This window comes from Zingiber officinale, chromosome 6B (genome assembly GCF_018446385.1).
Source record: "Zingiber officinale cultivar Zhangliang chromosome 6B, Zo_v1.1, whole genome shotgun sequence".
Classification (NCBI taxonomy): domain Eukaryota; kingdom Viridiplantae; phylum Streptophyta; class Magnoliopsida; order Zingiberales; family Zingiberaceae; genus Zingiber; species Zingiber officinale.
Window position 1 is genome coordinate 87406203 of NC_055996.1, and position 16456 is coordinate 87422658.

The 16456-nt window shown below is 39.7% G+C and overlaps 2 protein-coding genes and 1 long non-coding RNA gene across 3 annotated transcripts; 1 reads left to right on the top strand and 2 right to left on the bottom strand.

Moving 5' to 3' along the window:
- Positions 1–422: 422 nt before the first annotated feature.
- Positions 423–2684, top strand: LOC121990392. The gene is made up of 6 exons (XM_042544530.1): positions 423–711; positions 785–1038; positions 1117–1479; positions 1541–1921; positions 2004–2206; positions 2284–2684. The coding sequence occupies exons 1-6, from the start codon at positions 470–472 to the stop codon at positions 2560–2562; spliced, it is 1722 nt and encodes a 573-aa protein (XP_042400464.1). The 5' UTR covers positions 423–469; the 3' UTR covers positions 2563–2684.
- Positions 2685–3126: 442 nt separating this feature from the next.
- Positions 3127–3792, bottom strand: LOC121990393. The gene is made up of 3 exons (XR_006114582.1): positions 3722–3792; positions 3570–3650; positions 3127–3303 (listed from the first exon to the last, which is right to left on the bottom strand). It is a non-coding gene; the product is annotated as an uncharacterized LOC121990393 (long non-coding RNA).
- Positions 3791–4553, bottom strand: LOC121991209 (transcription factor bHLH62-like). Its single transcript, XM_042545227.1, has 3 exons — positions 4224–4553; positions 4036–4155; positions 3791–3937 (listed from the first exon to the last, which is right to left on the bottom strand). Exons 1-3 carry the CDS (start codon positions 4542–4544, stop codon positions 3791–3793), a joined length of 588 nt encoding a protein of 195 aa, XP_042401161.1. The 5' UTR covers positions 4545–4553.
- Positions 4554–16456: the final 11903 nt, after the last annotated feature.

The following is a 16456-nucleotide window of genomic DNA, read 5'->3' on the forward strand; positions in this document are numbered from 1 at the left end:
AAAAAAGAGTCACTTCAACCTTGACCAAAGTTCATCCCACTTCAGCCAAACTCAACAACCATCTAGTAAAGCACAAGACCGAGCCATTGGACTTAAGGCCCAAGGGTTTTTCAAGCCTGTTGGGTCAACTTCTGTTTTTTGGTCAGATTAAACTCTTAGAAGCTTTGTAGACAGAGCAGGCAAAGCTAATAAAAAAACAGTGCATGACACTCTCTGCTAGCAAAAGTTTGTGAGCTCAAGGGCTAGCTAGAATCCAACCTGATTTGGTTTTAATAAGTACGTATTGTCCTCCAAAAATCACTCTGCAGAAGGCTGGGCATATTTCTTGCTTTCAACTCAAGTCATTCGAGCCGTGTATTAACTTCTGAGGGTGGATTCTCGGGATTACAAAATCAAATTGGGGCCCTTTGTCAAGCACTGATCGACCATTTTAACTTTGCTCCAGAAAAAAATTTAAAGCAGTTCGGCGATGTGTTCTTTAGCGACTGCTCACTTGAAATCCAGCTACATTCCCACCCTTTCCTCATGCATGCTCAATTCTCAGCTTCGTATCCATGGAGGGGAAGACACTCGCGACGAGGGTGTGATGCATCTTCCCTGTCTCTCTACCTTCCTCAGCTTCATCCTCATCGCCGTCCACCTCGTTTCCTTCCTCCTCACCAAGCTGTTCACTCTTCTCCTTGAAAGATCAGCGACCAACAGAGAACTCAGGTTAATGTTCCTAAATTCATCTTCAGCTTAATTTTATTGTTGTTGGTAATGCCCATATTTAAATCTATTGCAGGCTTTTTCCCTCGAACAATCTTGAAGATGAGATCAAGCTGAAAACAGAGGACAATTACTCTGTCCGCGAAGAATCACCTCCGTGCATCTTACGCAGAGAAGGAGGTCTGCTTTTTCTCTCCAAGGAAAGCGCCGTCGACGAGGGTCTATTCATTCGAGATGAATGTTATTCCAATCTGCAGCATCTGGATGAAATATCAGACAAGGAATCCTCGTTCCATTCCCCACTTTCCGTCTTAATCTGTCATGAAAAAGGTGCACATTATATTGGATTCTATCTGCTTTTCAATTTTAGTCCACATCAGTGATTTAATCCGTTTATGCTTCTAACAGATACCGATCTCGTTGGAGATTCTAGTCATAGTATCAAATTCAAGGATGATCGTGATGATGCTGAGGAGGAGGAAGAAGAGGAGATCGTCATTGTGGATGAACCACAATGCAAAAGAAGAATATTTGAGCTGGAAGAAGACAGTAAGATAAGAATGGAAGGTGGACCCAATTCATCTAAGAGCTCCATGGAAGTGGAATGGAGGAATTCTACAGTCTCCAGGGATTCCGACTTGGAGTGTCTCTTCTCCTCTTCATCATCACGAAGGAGTTCTTCCAATTGGGAAACCGACTCAATTTTCAGAAAGTACGATCAAGAAATGATGTTCTTTGACCGGATCAGTGAACAAAAACTGGCAGAAACAGGTCTTGCTGGTAATTTAATCGAATGATATGTCACTATTTTAACAATCGTTTATGTTTTCAGAATCATTTAGGAATATATTGTTCCAACCAAGATCGATCTCGCAAAGGATAGTCCACAAAATTACGACGCAGAAAAAAATGATGAAGAAGATTAAGGAGGAAGGAAGGAATCCATATCATGATCTGGAGAATGCTTATGTAGCTCAGATTTGCCTGGCCTGGGAAGCCCTTAACTGGAATTACTGCAATTTCAAGCAAAGGATGAATACCAACAGTCAACGCTCCTACTGCACTGCATGGATAGCTCAGCAGTTCCAACAATTCCAGATTCTCCTGAATCGTTTCATCGAAAATGAACCTTGTGAGCGTGGCCGGAGACCTGAACTCTTTGCAAGGATGAGAATTTGCTACCCCAAATTACTCCAAGTTCCTGAACTCCAATGTATTCATAAAATTTTTCATCATTCTTTTTTCCAAAATCCCGATACTGAAATTGTTTGTCTGTTTGTGTGGATTTCAAAAAGATTCAGAAGCTGAGGAGGGCGGAGTGGATATGGTCTCATCTAAAGAGTTCTTTACGATTTTAGAAGATGCAATCAGAACTTTCCTGAGATTTCTCAGTGCAGACAAGAACAATCCTTGTCAAATGCTTAAAGCAATCGTTAGGAGAAAGTCTAGATCGATGGATTCAGATCATCTTCATTTGCTCAAGAAAGCCAATAAGAAAGTGAGTCATTCTTGCCTCGTCGATTCCTCCTTTTTGTTTATATTCCTTCGACTCTTGCAGTGTCAATTACTTCGCAGAAGAAGATGAGGCTTAAAGATTTGCTGAAGGGAAGGCGATGCTTGAAAGGCAAGTGGCCCAGCCTGAAGGACGAGGACGAGGACGAGGACGAGGATGAGATGGTAATACTGATGGCCTTGATAGACATGAAGATTGTTTCAAGAACTCTGAGGATGGCTGAGATACGCCAAGAGCAGCTTCACTGGTGCGAGGAGAAGATGATCAAAGTGAGAGTTTGGGATGGCACAATCGAGAGAGATTCCTCCCCACTTTTTCCCACTTCGCTGTCTCCCAATTGAGCGCTGCTCAATCTGCTCTCCGTTAGCTCAAATTGTATAAAAATTAGGCATTAAAGACACAAAGGTGAAGCTTCTCATCATCGAACAGGGTGGAGGCTCCTGATAGAATACTTGGATTATTAAACGAAATTGTAATTTCAACTACAAATATATTTGATAACATCATTAATTATCAACTACAATGGCGCGTCGATGCCTCGTCCGCAATCATTCACCGTCGAGTTGTTGATTTGACAAGAATTACTGTGGCATTTAATTTAATTTTTGTAATCATCTCACACGTATATGCGTCAATCACAGGTGACTTGTCCAAGTAGTTGGGATGTAATCTAATTAATTAGAAAATTAATACGATCCATAATGTGAATTAATTAAAGGCTAAATCAACATTTGTGGGCTGTGGCGATGGTGAATTGTGAGCACGGTTCGCGGGAAGCGATAGCATGGAATCTATCAGAGATTCTCAAATGACTGTACATCCAACGAGACTATTTATTCCATTACAAAGTCAAAGTGGACACACATAAATATATTAGAGAGGACTGCAAATCGGATTATCCTTGTCATTATTCATTTATTTCTACGCTATCCTCTCAAGTGCATGAGAAATAATCCATGCACAAAGTCACAGAATTGTATGTAATTACCCAAAGAGTATAATTAAAATGGCATGGTAACAGAGAAACTGCTGTTTCCAGTGCCGTAGTACTCATCCCTTGCCACCAACAGCTCATTACCACCCTGCAGGAGTAAAAATAATCTAAATTAGAAGACAGATTATAGTTTTGGAGCCTAACTAGGTGCATCAAGTTGACCAAAAAAAATTGATTCTAGTTCTTTTACGACATCAAGATTTGAAGTTACTTCCAATGATACGACGACACTGTATAGAAACAGTCCCTTTTATCACTGTTTTGACTGTTTGAGCTGCACAAGAACAGTGCGTGGTCCTGTTCCTTAATCATCCCACAATGAGTGAACACATAGTGAAAGGAGAGATAGATCACCTGGGGTGCTGCAATGGCCTCCATGTCGAGGCAATGATGGTCATTGACGGAGCATGCAGCTAGAAGTTTCAGAGAAAGAAACTGCAAGCATGTAATGTGCCATGGCAAGTTAAAGATTAAGGAATTATGTATAAGCAGCACAGAATATATACCTCGATTTGGTTCTGCAGTGATTGTACATAGTTAATTATCTCGTCTAGCATTCCTGCCATGCCCATACTCTAAAACAACCATGGCCACTGGTTTAGAAACTTATGATTGATGGAACCATAATTATATATATATACGCACTCAACAATTACCTTGTAACAGCCGGGAACAAGGTCTTGTAAGCAACGCATTCTTTCATTGATCCTCTCTCTTCTGCTCTGCAATAATTTAGGAAGCTTGTAACAGATTGAAATTGCGACGATCGATATTGCAGATTGTTTAAGTTACTCAGTATATTTGCCGTGGCTGCACTCACTCTTTCAGCAAGGCTGTGGCTGTCAGTGGCTTGGCCTCTTCTCGCCCTCACATGAACCACCTCTTTGGACTTCCCTGCTTCCTTCGAGTTGCCTCTCGCCCTCTTCCCGTTCCCCGAGCTCTGCTAAATATACATGTGAACAAACAAGCAAACAGAGTAATAGCATAGCATCAAAGGGCTTTACGTACATTTTTGATCTTTATGTCAGTAGTCAATCCAAACTCTCCCTGCTCCAGGCTTCGCCGTTTCCTTCCTCCCCCCTGGCTCAGCTCAGGAGCAGCGGAGGACGGCAGGGGCTGCGGCAACAAAGGCGAAGTGAGCAGGTGATCCGGAGAAGACGAGTAGTTGGACAAGTAATCTTGGTCGAAGCAGCTCATTAAGCCAAGGCTTGAGATCTCCATCGTGCACTCCTCGAATTGGCTCGTCATGAAATCCAACCCGTAATCCATCTCCATGGCATAGAGGCAGCTGGGCTCGAAGCAACTAGAACTCCTTGCATATTCTCCCATCAGATTTGATTCGCCTTTGAGAATGAGGCGATCAGAGGCACATATATCAGGCACTCTGATGAGGGGTGGTATTGGCCAAATACTAGAACGTGGGCAATAGACTTTGGTTCATATTAATGGCTAGGAATCAAAGAAAGCAATTGGGTCGGAAGGGTAATTAAACCCCATGAATTGAGTTTTCCCAACTCACATTTATGCCTCATCCATTCACCTTTTGACATTATCCATCTTGAACTAACACGGCTTGCAATGGAAGTTTTTTTTCTGATCCAACTTTGAGCATGCCTCTCTAGGTTTTGTCATCTAGTTCACCAAGCTAAGCTATAAGACATCAATGGCAGAATGCTGATGGCTCTCTCTGTATCCCTGCGAGACCTCCTGATCAGAAAATTGCATCACAAAAGGATAGAAATTACATATACCAAACAAATTAATTGCGAAATTAAAACTTTCATGAATGCCCTGTTTTAAATACCAGCCTAACTTGCAAAAAAGAAACTACCTTAAATATTCCCAGCTCATAAAGTTTCATTTTTTACTTATGACTGGAATTCCACAATGCTGAAAAGACTTTTTAGAAGCATTTTATGTTTAAGGTTTACATCTGCATAAGATCGAAAGGAGCAAGCTAAGAGCAGTCGCCATGAGCTAGAGAATAACAGCTTCAGCATCGACTCGACGAGAAATAGGTAGAATACATTTTAATTTTTGTTATGTAATTATCTACATAAGAAGAAACCTTAAACTGTCAGAATCATAATAACAATAACCAATCATCTAAAATCTAATGCATACCCATCAGCATTGGATCCTTAATCTATTACCTGTGACAATAATTAATATTCCTTACCAATTCTTGTACTAATTAAACTCTTTTTTAATTTTCATCAACTTCAATGATAGCGTCCTCTCGGATGGGTCTAGTGGCTAGCGCATGAGGTGTTGTCACAATGAGGTCTTGTCACAATGAGGTCTGGGGTTCGAATCTCGACAAAATCGAGGTAAATACCTCCCTTATGTGCTAGTCACTATTCCAAAGGCTAGTAACCGCTCGTGATTTACCTCCTCCGTGTTAGCCCTGAGACGGGTTGACAGAGGTACTGGGGGCGAACATATTCGTCTTTTGTCACAATCAACTTCAATGATAGTGATCAAATATATCGTTTTAGCATATTCAATCTTTATAATCTTCGCAATTAATGAATTAATCCAATTCAATGAGCACCAAACCTCATTGATACCGCGATAAGGCAGGGCTCCCATGGTTGGAATAGAAGTTAAGAAAACTTATTAATGTGGCGATCAAAATAAAAGAGGGGTTAACACTCGGGACTAACACGGTTGTACAATTCGGTTGAATAGTCCAGCCGATCGAGCCTTTGATCCACTCGGGTCCCAAGTCCTCCCAGCTCGTATAACTCGACCGAATAGTCCAGATCCACTACAAGAATTCAGACTTTTAACTACGCATTTTAGCGTCGCCATATCTACGTAAAATGCGTCGCAGACCATTTTGCGGCGCAAACATGCGTCGCCAACATGCATCGCAATTGGTTCGTATGCAAATGTCAATATGATCTTTGGCGACGCATTAAGGTACGCGTCGCCAAAGATTACAACATTTCGCGATGCAAGTATTGGTGACACCTTTTATTACGTCGCCAAAGGTGATATCATTTCGCAACGCTAATATTGGCGACACCTTCTTTTATGCGTCGCGAATAGGTTCTAACATGTCACGACACATGAAATGCGCCGCGAAATGTATTTTTGCTATATTTTTTTTCTTTTATTATTTATGACGCAGTTTATGCATTACAAAATATATTGTTCATTCAGTCACAACATTATAATGTGTCTAAAATACATCATAAAAGTGCAATTTACTATTAATTAGTCAAATATTTTTAAAACATGAACACAACTAGTCAAATATTATCCAAAAAAACATATAAGTAGCTAGTGAAATGCGCATTACATAATGTTGCAAAATAAAAAACTACATAGTCGATGATGGAGCCGGGGGAGGTGGTGGAGGAGGTCGAATTGAAGAGCATGTTGGTGGAGGTTGGAATGAGATGCCAGGAATGACCTGTTGAAGTTGGTGCAATAATGCTTCAAATTTTTTATGCTGCTCACGTATAGTCAGATTCTGTTCATCGATTGTTTTCTGCATAGTTGCAAATTTTTCATAATCATCATGATGTTTTGAACTGATGTTTGTGGCTCTAGAACCACCCACTACAGATAGTTTAGGTAATAGACCTAAACCCTTCACGTAACGAGACCGTGAGCCTAAGACTTGCGTCATGATATTGACATCCTTTGGCTGGCGTACATTATCAACCGTAGAGGTGAACTAACTCTTCACTTTCTGATTGAGTTAATCGAAGATCTACCATTTCAGCCTAAAAAAAAATATTAGTATGAAAAATAATTGATTAATGAATTTAAATTTTATAAATAAATACATTAACAATATGTAAAAAAATTATAAACAAATTAATCATCAAATATACAAATAAATAACCAAATGCTATTTCATTTTACATTAATTCGATGAAGCAGAAGGAATTATGTGAAATACGTATCAATTATATATGCAGACAACACAATCAAAATACAATTGGATCAAGTAGCAACTATTATGTATAAATATTCATTAAACAGAAATCTTAAAACAAAATATTAAGAAACATGCAAGCACTATTAATGTAATTAATTAGTTAACAATCAAATAAATCTATTTTCTATGAGTGACTTTAAAATGGGTGAGTATATGATATTGAAAATTTGTGCTTCAGAGTGAGTATATGAGATACTTAATCTCTGTTTTTTTTTTCTTTCTCTCCTTTCTTTCAAATGAAACACAACTTAAGGGATATTCCATCTTTGATTCTTGTATCAACGATGCTTGAGCTATGTTATGGCTTTTTCTGATTGAAATTATGCTGAAATATACGGATGATCTATTCTACTTCAGGAAATTACTTTATTATTTTGTTTATTGAAAGATATAGCCAAATGAGAAGTAAACATCAATGTGTCTCTTGAAGATGTTATTGACATTAACAATTAGATAACTAGTTTGTACTCATCAGAGTCAAATTCTCTTTTACTGAGGACAATGCTAAAAATGCTTGCGAATAATGGAATCCAAAGTACCTGTCCTAGAGTTTTTTTTCTCAAAATATCTTTATATGTTATTTAATAAGGGTAGATTTTGCCATTTTGTACTTTAGTATATGTGTTAATTGCGATGTCTCATCTACTTGAGTTGCACTAAGTAATAATAATAATCAGAGAGGGTATCTAAATATAACTTTGACTAGGTTCAGTAATTCTAATGTAAGAGTGGTGTGTGGTGAAGGAATGTCTCATTGTCTCAAAGTGTAGTTAAAGATTATTATTATCCATCAACTTCTCTTATTCTACAGTACTATATATGTACGTAGTTAAAGATATAAGAAAGGTTTTCTTGAATATGTAACTTTCAACAATAAAATTCTTCAAATCAAAGATATTCTACAGTACTATATATGTTTCACTCGATTGTTATAATACCGGTAGATGAGGTGATCAGTGGTACAACCTCAAGGTTAAATGCTAGTTGGGTTGGCCTTTGTCTCCATTATATTCTCGAAGGTATTAAATATTTACATGTTTTTGTGCAGCCCAATCATTCTTCCATTGTCCTCCTTTGTGAAAAAATTTCTCGAAGGTGTCGATCACACTCGGAAGCTCTCCCATCACAGGATCAGCCTTAAAAAATGAAACAATTTATTAATTATCATATAAATTGTGATAAGAAATTTTATTTTCAAATAAAACTTACAGCTATGTGATAATGTTGAACCAAAGTTTTCGATCCATGTGCACCTTCAAGTGGCCTATTAAACTTATTATTAGTATTCTTTTCATATATTTCCTATAATATTAGTGCAAGTAACAATAAAAAAAATATTTATCAACTAAATTTAACTATTACTAACCATTTGTCCGAACATTATTTTTATATTCACGAGAGATTTGATTTGTCAAACTCATCCAATTTTTGTCAATCATCATTTTGTGAAACTGGAGCCAATTCAAAATATATAAAACAATTGAAAAATATTAAGATGCAGGTAACATCTAATTTGTACACAAGCATGTTTGTTAAAGGATAAAATAAAATAAAATTTATTAAAGAGAAAATCCTATAAAAGAAAATTACTTTCTATGAACAATTTTTGATAAAATAATATCAAACATAATGAAAAGCTTAAAGGATGTGGTTGACTCAGCTTCCAGATAGGTTGACAAACTAACCATTTAAGTTTAAATCTATAAAAGCTTAAAGGATCGGAACAGGCGCATATTGTTTTCTAGTTGAAAACAACAATAGATTAGAATTTAGGCAATTCTCTTAGTTTTTCTTTGTCGTTGTTCCTCAGTTCATTTAAGAACTTTAGAATCACTGTTCATGAACAGGAGAGAAGAAATCGCGACAATGGTGAGAAGCAATAACAAAGAAATCGACAGGCGAGAAGGCTTACTTGTTGAGAGAGAGAGCAGGAGATCTTCGGCGAGCAAGATGCACAAGAGAGAAAAAATCGGCAATGGTGAGAAGCACGAACGAAGAAATCGATAGGCGAGAAGGCTTTTTGGTGAAATCGGGTTTAGCGTGAACGAACAAGGTAGGGTTTTAATGCATTAAAATAAAATAAAATAAGAATTATTTAATAATTTGTTTGATTTGTTTTTAAATGAAATTTATTTTGATTGATAATTTTGTTAAAAGAGAATACGAACTGTTAATTTATTAAAATAAATTTAAATATTAATTATTTAATAATTTGTTTGATTTGTTTTTTAATGATATTTATTTTGATTTATAATTTTTTTAAAAGAGAATACGAGCAATTAATTTATTAAAACAAATTAAAATATTAATTATTTAATAAATTTCTTTCTAATGCGTTTTCAAATAATATTTATTTTTATTTATAATTTATAAAAAAAATTGGAAAATTTTTAATCTCGAATTTTATTTTAGCGACGGTTAATGTATCTACGTCGCCAAATAACCACAATTTGAGATGAGAAAAATTTCCACTACTATTAGTGACGTTGAGTGCAGAATGCGTCGCTATAGTGTCACATTTGATGACGTGTTTTCTATGTCGTGTCGCCAAATGATCCAGGTAAAATTTGCGCTATCTTTTAGCGATATGGAGTGATGTGCGTGTCGCCAAAGGCCTTCATTTGACGATGCATATTGTTTAATGCGTCGCTAAATGATACAAAATAAATGTGGGAAATTCCCTCCTAATGTTCTATCTTTTAGCGATGCGAAACATTCCACGCATCGCTAAAAGGTTATATTTTGCGACGTTGACCGTGCTATGCATTGCTAAAAGTCCGAACCTCTTGTCCGCTCAAATCTTGTGTCCTCCTAACTCGCATAGCTCGACCGAACAATCCAGTTGATCACACCTCTTGTCTGATTGGATCCCAGGCATAGTCCAGCCGATTGGATCCCTTGTCCGATCGGATATTGAATCCTTCTTGGTGGAGTCTCGGGTCAAGTCCTCTCGGCTCGACCGTACTCCTTGTCCGAGCGAATGTCTTACCCGAGCGAACACCAAGTCCTCAAGGAGGTCGAGTCCTCAAAGGGGCCGAGTCATCATAATGGTCAACACTCCTTAGCTGACCTGACCCCGTCCGAGTATGAAGCCCGATTGGACATTGGAGGGGACTTGGTCGGTCTACCAGAAAAGCATAGTAAGGGACATCAACTCAACAACCTAATAGTCCTTCTTGTCGCGGAAACTTCCATGTTGCAAAGCACAAAAGTGGTAGTCTCATTTGGGAAAGATTACAGTGTGTCAAATTGGTAGGTCCTATTTTAGCGATGTATTGATATTTGTACGGAGAGGACAAATAACATTATATAAGTGGTCTCCTTCCAAATGCACATGTACACTACATTATTTGAGTTCACTGTTTATCGCCATTGTTCTTGATTCCTTTCTTTAGCTCCTTGGTTGACTTAAGTGTCGGAGTGCCTACGTTGGGAATCCCTCCCTGACTCGATTACTAACAATTTCTTCTTCCAATTCTTCTTTTTGACACGTAGGATCGATTCAACACTAGGTTCCTTCTTCTTGAAGTCTTCTCGCAGTCAACATCGGAGCCACCTAGCTGGTTGTCTGCCTTCCTTGATTTCAGAAAGGATCAAATTTTGGATTCGTCTATGGGAATCTCGCCTGAATCTGAAACGTGAAGATGAAATGAGCCGAAAGATTCACAACAATTACTTTATCGCAAGAGGACCTGGATTTGCTCATGGTCGCCAAGGCACAGAGGATAATGTAACAACAAGCTACTAGACACCATTTACCGAACGACCCAGCATTCTCAGTGATAGGAACTCACACCAAGCGGAGAACCAGGGCAGAAGAACAGATGGAGTTTCCCCCAGTCCCTCCTCTAACGGGTGTCAATCAGGTACTTGTACACCCGGTCAGTTTTTTGCCAGTGTCACCATCTCCGATTGCATACCATAGGGTGTTATTCCACATGCCCTTCGATGATATGGGCCGAGCGGAGAGGCCCCAAAGATCATCTTCTGAAAATGCACCCGATCAAGATGTTCAGAAAGGGAAAGCACCAATGACCGATAGTGGATAAGTATGTTGTTCTCTCAGGAAATATTGGAGGATAAATTACCGAACAATTTCTGATCCTTAGTGATCGAAGAGTATAGAGGAGCGATCGACCCAAAAGATCATCTGCTCAAATTCAAAAATGCAACTATCCTCCATTAGTACACGGATGGTGTCAGTGTCGAGTATTTATAACTACACTCTCTGGCTTTGTACAGAGATGGTTCAACCGACTGTCAGCCGACGCTATTTGTTGCTTGAAGGATTTTCACAAGCATTCCTCCATCACTTTGCTAGTAGACACCGGTACCATAGACCACACGGAGCTTATTCTCCCTCAACCAAGGGACCAAGGAGGTGCTAAGGTCGTACATCAAACAATTCAACCAAGTGGCCATGAACGTCCCTTCAACCACTCTAGAGATTCTGGTAACTGCTTTCTCCCAAGGGCTCGCAGATGGGGATTTCTCCCAGTCCTTGATCAAGAAGCCCCTAAAGATTTCTACCATCTGCATGGAAGGGAGACCAAGTACATCAATGTGGAGGAGGCTCAGTCTGCTCGAAAGAAGTAGTAGTGCCCGCTCCTGCCCCTGCCTCAAACGTCGGGCTCCTCTCCCTCCTCTTCCACACAAAGGACCCTGATCAGGCCCCTGACTGCATCATCACGAGCAGAGGCCAAATGTGGTACAACATTTGGAGGCTGATTGAGCCCTATCAATGGGTCTAACCTTTTTGCACTTACCACTGGACAGAAATCTATAGCACTCAAGAGTGTTATAAGTACAATCAGGGGAGGCGCTGAGCGGCCAACCAAGAGTTCCGTTGGCGATCGCTATCTTTGAATAACATGTGTTATCAACGGCCGAACAGACCATGTAGAAGAGACATCCAAGACTCGATTGATCCCAACAAGTACCCTAATAGTGAGAGAACAAGGCTCCAACCCCCGTCCAAGTTGAGCATGAGCGTATCCCAACTCAGCAAGAAGAAAGCCGTGATAATGCCGCTCGAGGAGACATTGACATGATAGTGGATGGGTCGACCAACGGAGATTCTAACCGAGCCAGGAAGTCACACACTCGCCGACTAAAAATCCATATGGTCAAGTGCATCCAAGAGCGAGTGCATGGGTCAAAAATTAGCTTCGGTCCTAAGGACTTAGAAAGGGTGAAAGTACCACACTATGATGCCTTGATCATCAAGGTTGTTATAGCTAACGATAATATATACTGTACTTTTATTTATACAGGAAGTTTTGTTAATATCATCTTTAAGAAGACATTCGATTAGTTACAAATCAAGAGGAGTGAAATTCATCCAATGATGACACCCTTGTACATATTCACTGGCAATAAAGTGCAGTCGATCGGATAGATCCGATTGGCTATCTCTCTCGGGGATGCTCCCCTAATGAAGACCCGCCGATCAAGCTTCATTGTGGTGGGCATGCCCTCAACCTATAATGTGATTTTATGCCAACCGACATTGAATGTGTTCCAAGTGGTCGTCTCTACATATTGATAGAAGATCAAGTTTTTGGTTGACAACTCGATGGGAGAAGTGAAGGGGAATCTGTTGGTCCCTTAGTGTCCGGCTAGAGGGGGTGAATAGTTCTACAGTGAAAACCAAAATACCTTTTTCTTTCTTTTAACATTGTGTTATAAGAACACTTTAATAAAGAAAATTAAACTACATAAAACAAAGTACGAGATAAAAAGGATTTACTTGGTTTGCAACCGGGAAGGTTGCTAATCCATGGCAATTGAAGCACATTTACTAAACTCCTTCTTCGATACAAATTGGAGGCGGAGAAACCTCGTACAAAATGTTGACAGCTCAAATAATGAAGAATAGAATAGAAGATTCAAGTACAGAGAAAGTGTTGTACCAAAACTAGGTGAACTAAGGCTCTATTATAGTACTTTGGTCAAGTCCATCTGTTGTTGACATGGCAGACTTCGGGCCATGGTGATTCGGGCACCTCCAGCATGACAAATTCTATCTCTCCATAATGGCTTCATAACGACGTTGGGATAAAGGTTTATCTATGTCCAGGCACACCAAGATTGATCCGGGCGTCTGGATCGTTGTTAATATGGACCCAAAAGTGATCTATAGCGACGAGGCTTCGACGATGTACCTATTTGACTCATTGGTGGTCCGGGTGCCCAGACCAGTCAACCAAGTGTTGACTCATCCGACTCCTTGCCTTGTCGCTGACTTCTTCTCCAATCGCTTGGGTGTTCATCCGGCCTTCCATAATTAAGCTCACCCAAATTCAACTCTGGTCTTCCCCTCGAATAGTCTTTCGCTTCAGTCTCTCATCCCTCGAAAGCAGCGCATGCATCTTTCTCACTCCACCGGTGTACTCTTCTACATATTCTCGTCCCTTGAATGCACTAAGCCCGTCGACTAGATTTTTGTGTCATCCTTCTTATCCGCTGCGTCTTCCGCTAGACTTCTTGCATTCCTAAATCCCTGCACACTCAGACACAAGACATCAATACGTAGAGTCTAACTTAACTTGGTTGATCACATCAAAACCAGCATGGAGTACTTACAGGATCAACTAGTAGCACGCAAGTGCTACATATATATGATCAAGACCAAAGTTTGTGTCGCTCGAAAGATCTAGCGAGTGGAGGTCAACATCATTCATGAAGCACCCTCATTACTAATTTATGAAGAGGAGGAGGTGCAAATCTATCCAAGCTTATCGGAGGCCACCATCGAGATAGCGTCTGACCTGAGCCTAGAATTCAAAGCTAATCTAGTCGCGTATCTAACACATAATAATAACATGTGTTTGCCTAGATGCCTCAGGAGATCATTGGCATCTTGCCAAGTGTTATGGAACATGTGCTCCATGTCCGCCCAAACACTTGGCCTGACAAGCAAATGAAAAGATATTTTGGGGTCGAGCAGAACAAGATAATCCAAGTGGAGATTGATAAACTGTTTGAGGTCAGGTACATTCAGGAGGTACAGTTCCCGAGATGGTTATCCAACGTAGTTCTGGTATCTAAGCCTAGGAACAAATGGCGTATTTGTGTAGACTTTAGTGATATGAACAAAGCATGTCTGATCAAGTGGTGGATTCAACTTCTGGCTGTAAGCTAATATACACATTGGAAGTGTATCAGGGTTATCATCAAGTCTCACTAGTTAAGGAGGACTGGGAGAAGGTTAGTTTCATAACCACCAAAGGAACCTACTATTATAATGTTATGTCGTCGGATTAAAGAATGCACGAGCTACTTACCAATGGTTTATGAATAAAGTATTCTGAAAGCAGATCAGATGAAATATGGAGGTGTACGTGGATGATATTCTGATCAAGTCCCTCAGAGTGGGTGATCTATTTGTAGACATTGACAAAACTTACCAAATATTGAGAGAGTATGGACTTAAACTCAACCCCAACAAATACTTATTGGGAGCTAAGAGCGGGTGGTTCTTGGGCTACATGTGACAAAGCGGAGGATCGAAGTTAACCTGAGCAAGGTACAGGCTCTCCAAGGCATTGCTCACCAGCGGAACTTGAAGGAAGCACATTGACTAACCAGACGAATCACGCCACTATCTCATTTCATTTCGAGAGCATCCGATCTAAGCCTACCCTTCTTCAAAATATTTCGTCGAGTGACTATGTTCCAATGGGATGTCGAGTGTGATAAAGCGCTGGAAGAATTGAAGGATTACTTATCCGCTTTGCTTGTACTTGGTAAACCTAAACCAATAGCGGGCGGACCATTGTGGTGTACTTGTCTACCACTGAGAGAGTTGTTGGGTCGATATTAGTACGACAGGAGATCAAAGAATAGCAGTCAGTGTATTTCTTAAGTCATTTATTAAAAGATATTGAATGTCACTACACCGCTATTGAGAAGTTGACATATAGGCTAGTCTTAGTGGCTAAGAAATTACGTCCATATTTTCTTTCTCATCCAATCATAGTATTAACCAATATCATCTTGGGTCGAGTGCTCATCAACTCAGAAGCTTTAGAGTGATTGATCAAGTGGACTACTGAACTTAGAGAATACAATATACAATATCAACCCCGAACAACCATCAAAGCTTAGGTCATAGCTGATTTTATGACTGAGATACAAAGCCCGGAGCTCGAAGAAACCTGGAAAATCTACATGGATGGGTCATCCACTCGGCAGGGCAGCTGGGTCGGGATTCTTATAATATCACTCCACAATGATAGACTATAGTTGTCCATTCAGTTGGATTATTGAGCTACTAACAATGAAGTAGAGTATGAAACAATAATAACCAGCTTGCAAGCTGCGAAGCATGTGGGAGTTGTCCGAGTCCTAGTCTACTCGGATTCTTGGTTGATTGCTCATCAATTGTCAGGTAACTTTGGGATCAACAATGAACGACTCAGGTTATATGCAGAGGCCTTTGAGAAATTGAAGGTCGGATTTCAAGAAGTAACCTTGCAGAAAATCCCCTGAGCGAAAAATCAAAAGGTCGATAAGTTAACCAAGTTGCCCAACTTCTTGATCCCTTGGACTCTAGACAAACTTGTGGAGTAAATACTGTTGATAGCTCACATTGAATGGCAAGCAGAGCTAAAATTGCAGAGCAACTAGAGAGCGCTGTTAATATCGTTCCTCTAGTAAGGAAGTTTACTAGCCGATCGGAAGCAAGCACGCCTGATCAAGAAAAGGGTCGATCGATCCACCTTGGTGTAAGATCACTTGTACAAGAGGGATTTCTCTTTCCCTTTGCTCAAATGTATCGGGTTGGATGATGTACAGTATATTTTGTAAGAGGTTCATTAGGGCTCCTATAGAAGCCACTCAAGCAGATGATCGCTTGCTCGAAAGATTTTGCTAATTGGATATTTTTGGCTCACTCTACAAGTCGACTTGGCTCGACTGGTAGCCGCTTGTTTATCATATCAAAGGCACCAAAACATCCTATACCACCCCATAGAATTAATGAAATCTCAATTATTTCATGTTCGTTTAACCAATGTGGGATGAATATTGTAGGGCCCTTCTCGATGACACCCACTCATAAATGATTCCTTTTGGTGACTTTTTATTATTTTTTCAAGTGGGTGAAAGCCGAGACCCTGGCTAAGATAACTGAGTGAATGGTCATCAAGTTCTTATGGTAGAATATCATATGTAGATACGAAATTTCTCACAAGCTCATCTTAGATAATGGAAGGAAATTCTATGGTCATAAAATTAGGGAGTAGTGCTCGAGTTATGGTATCTTACAAGCATTTACTTCCAT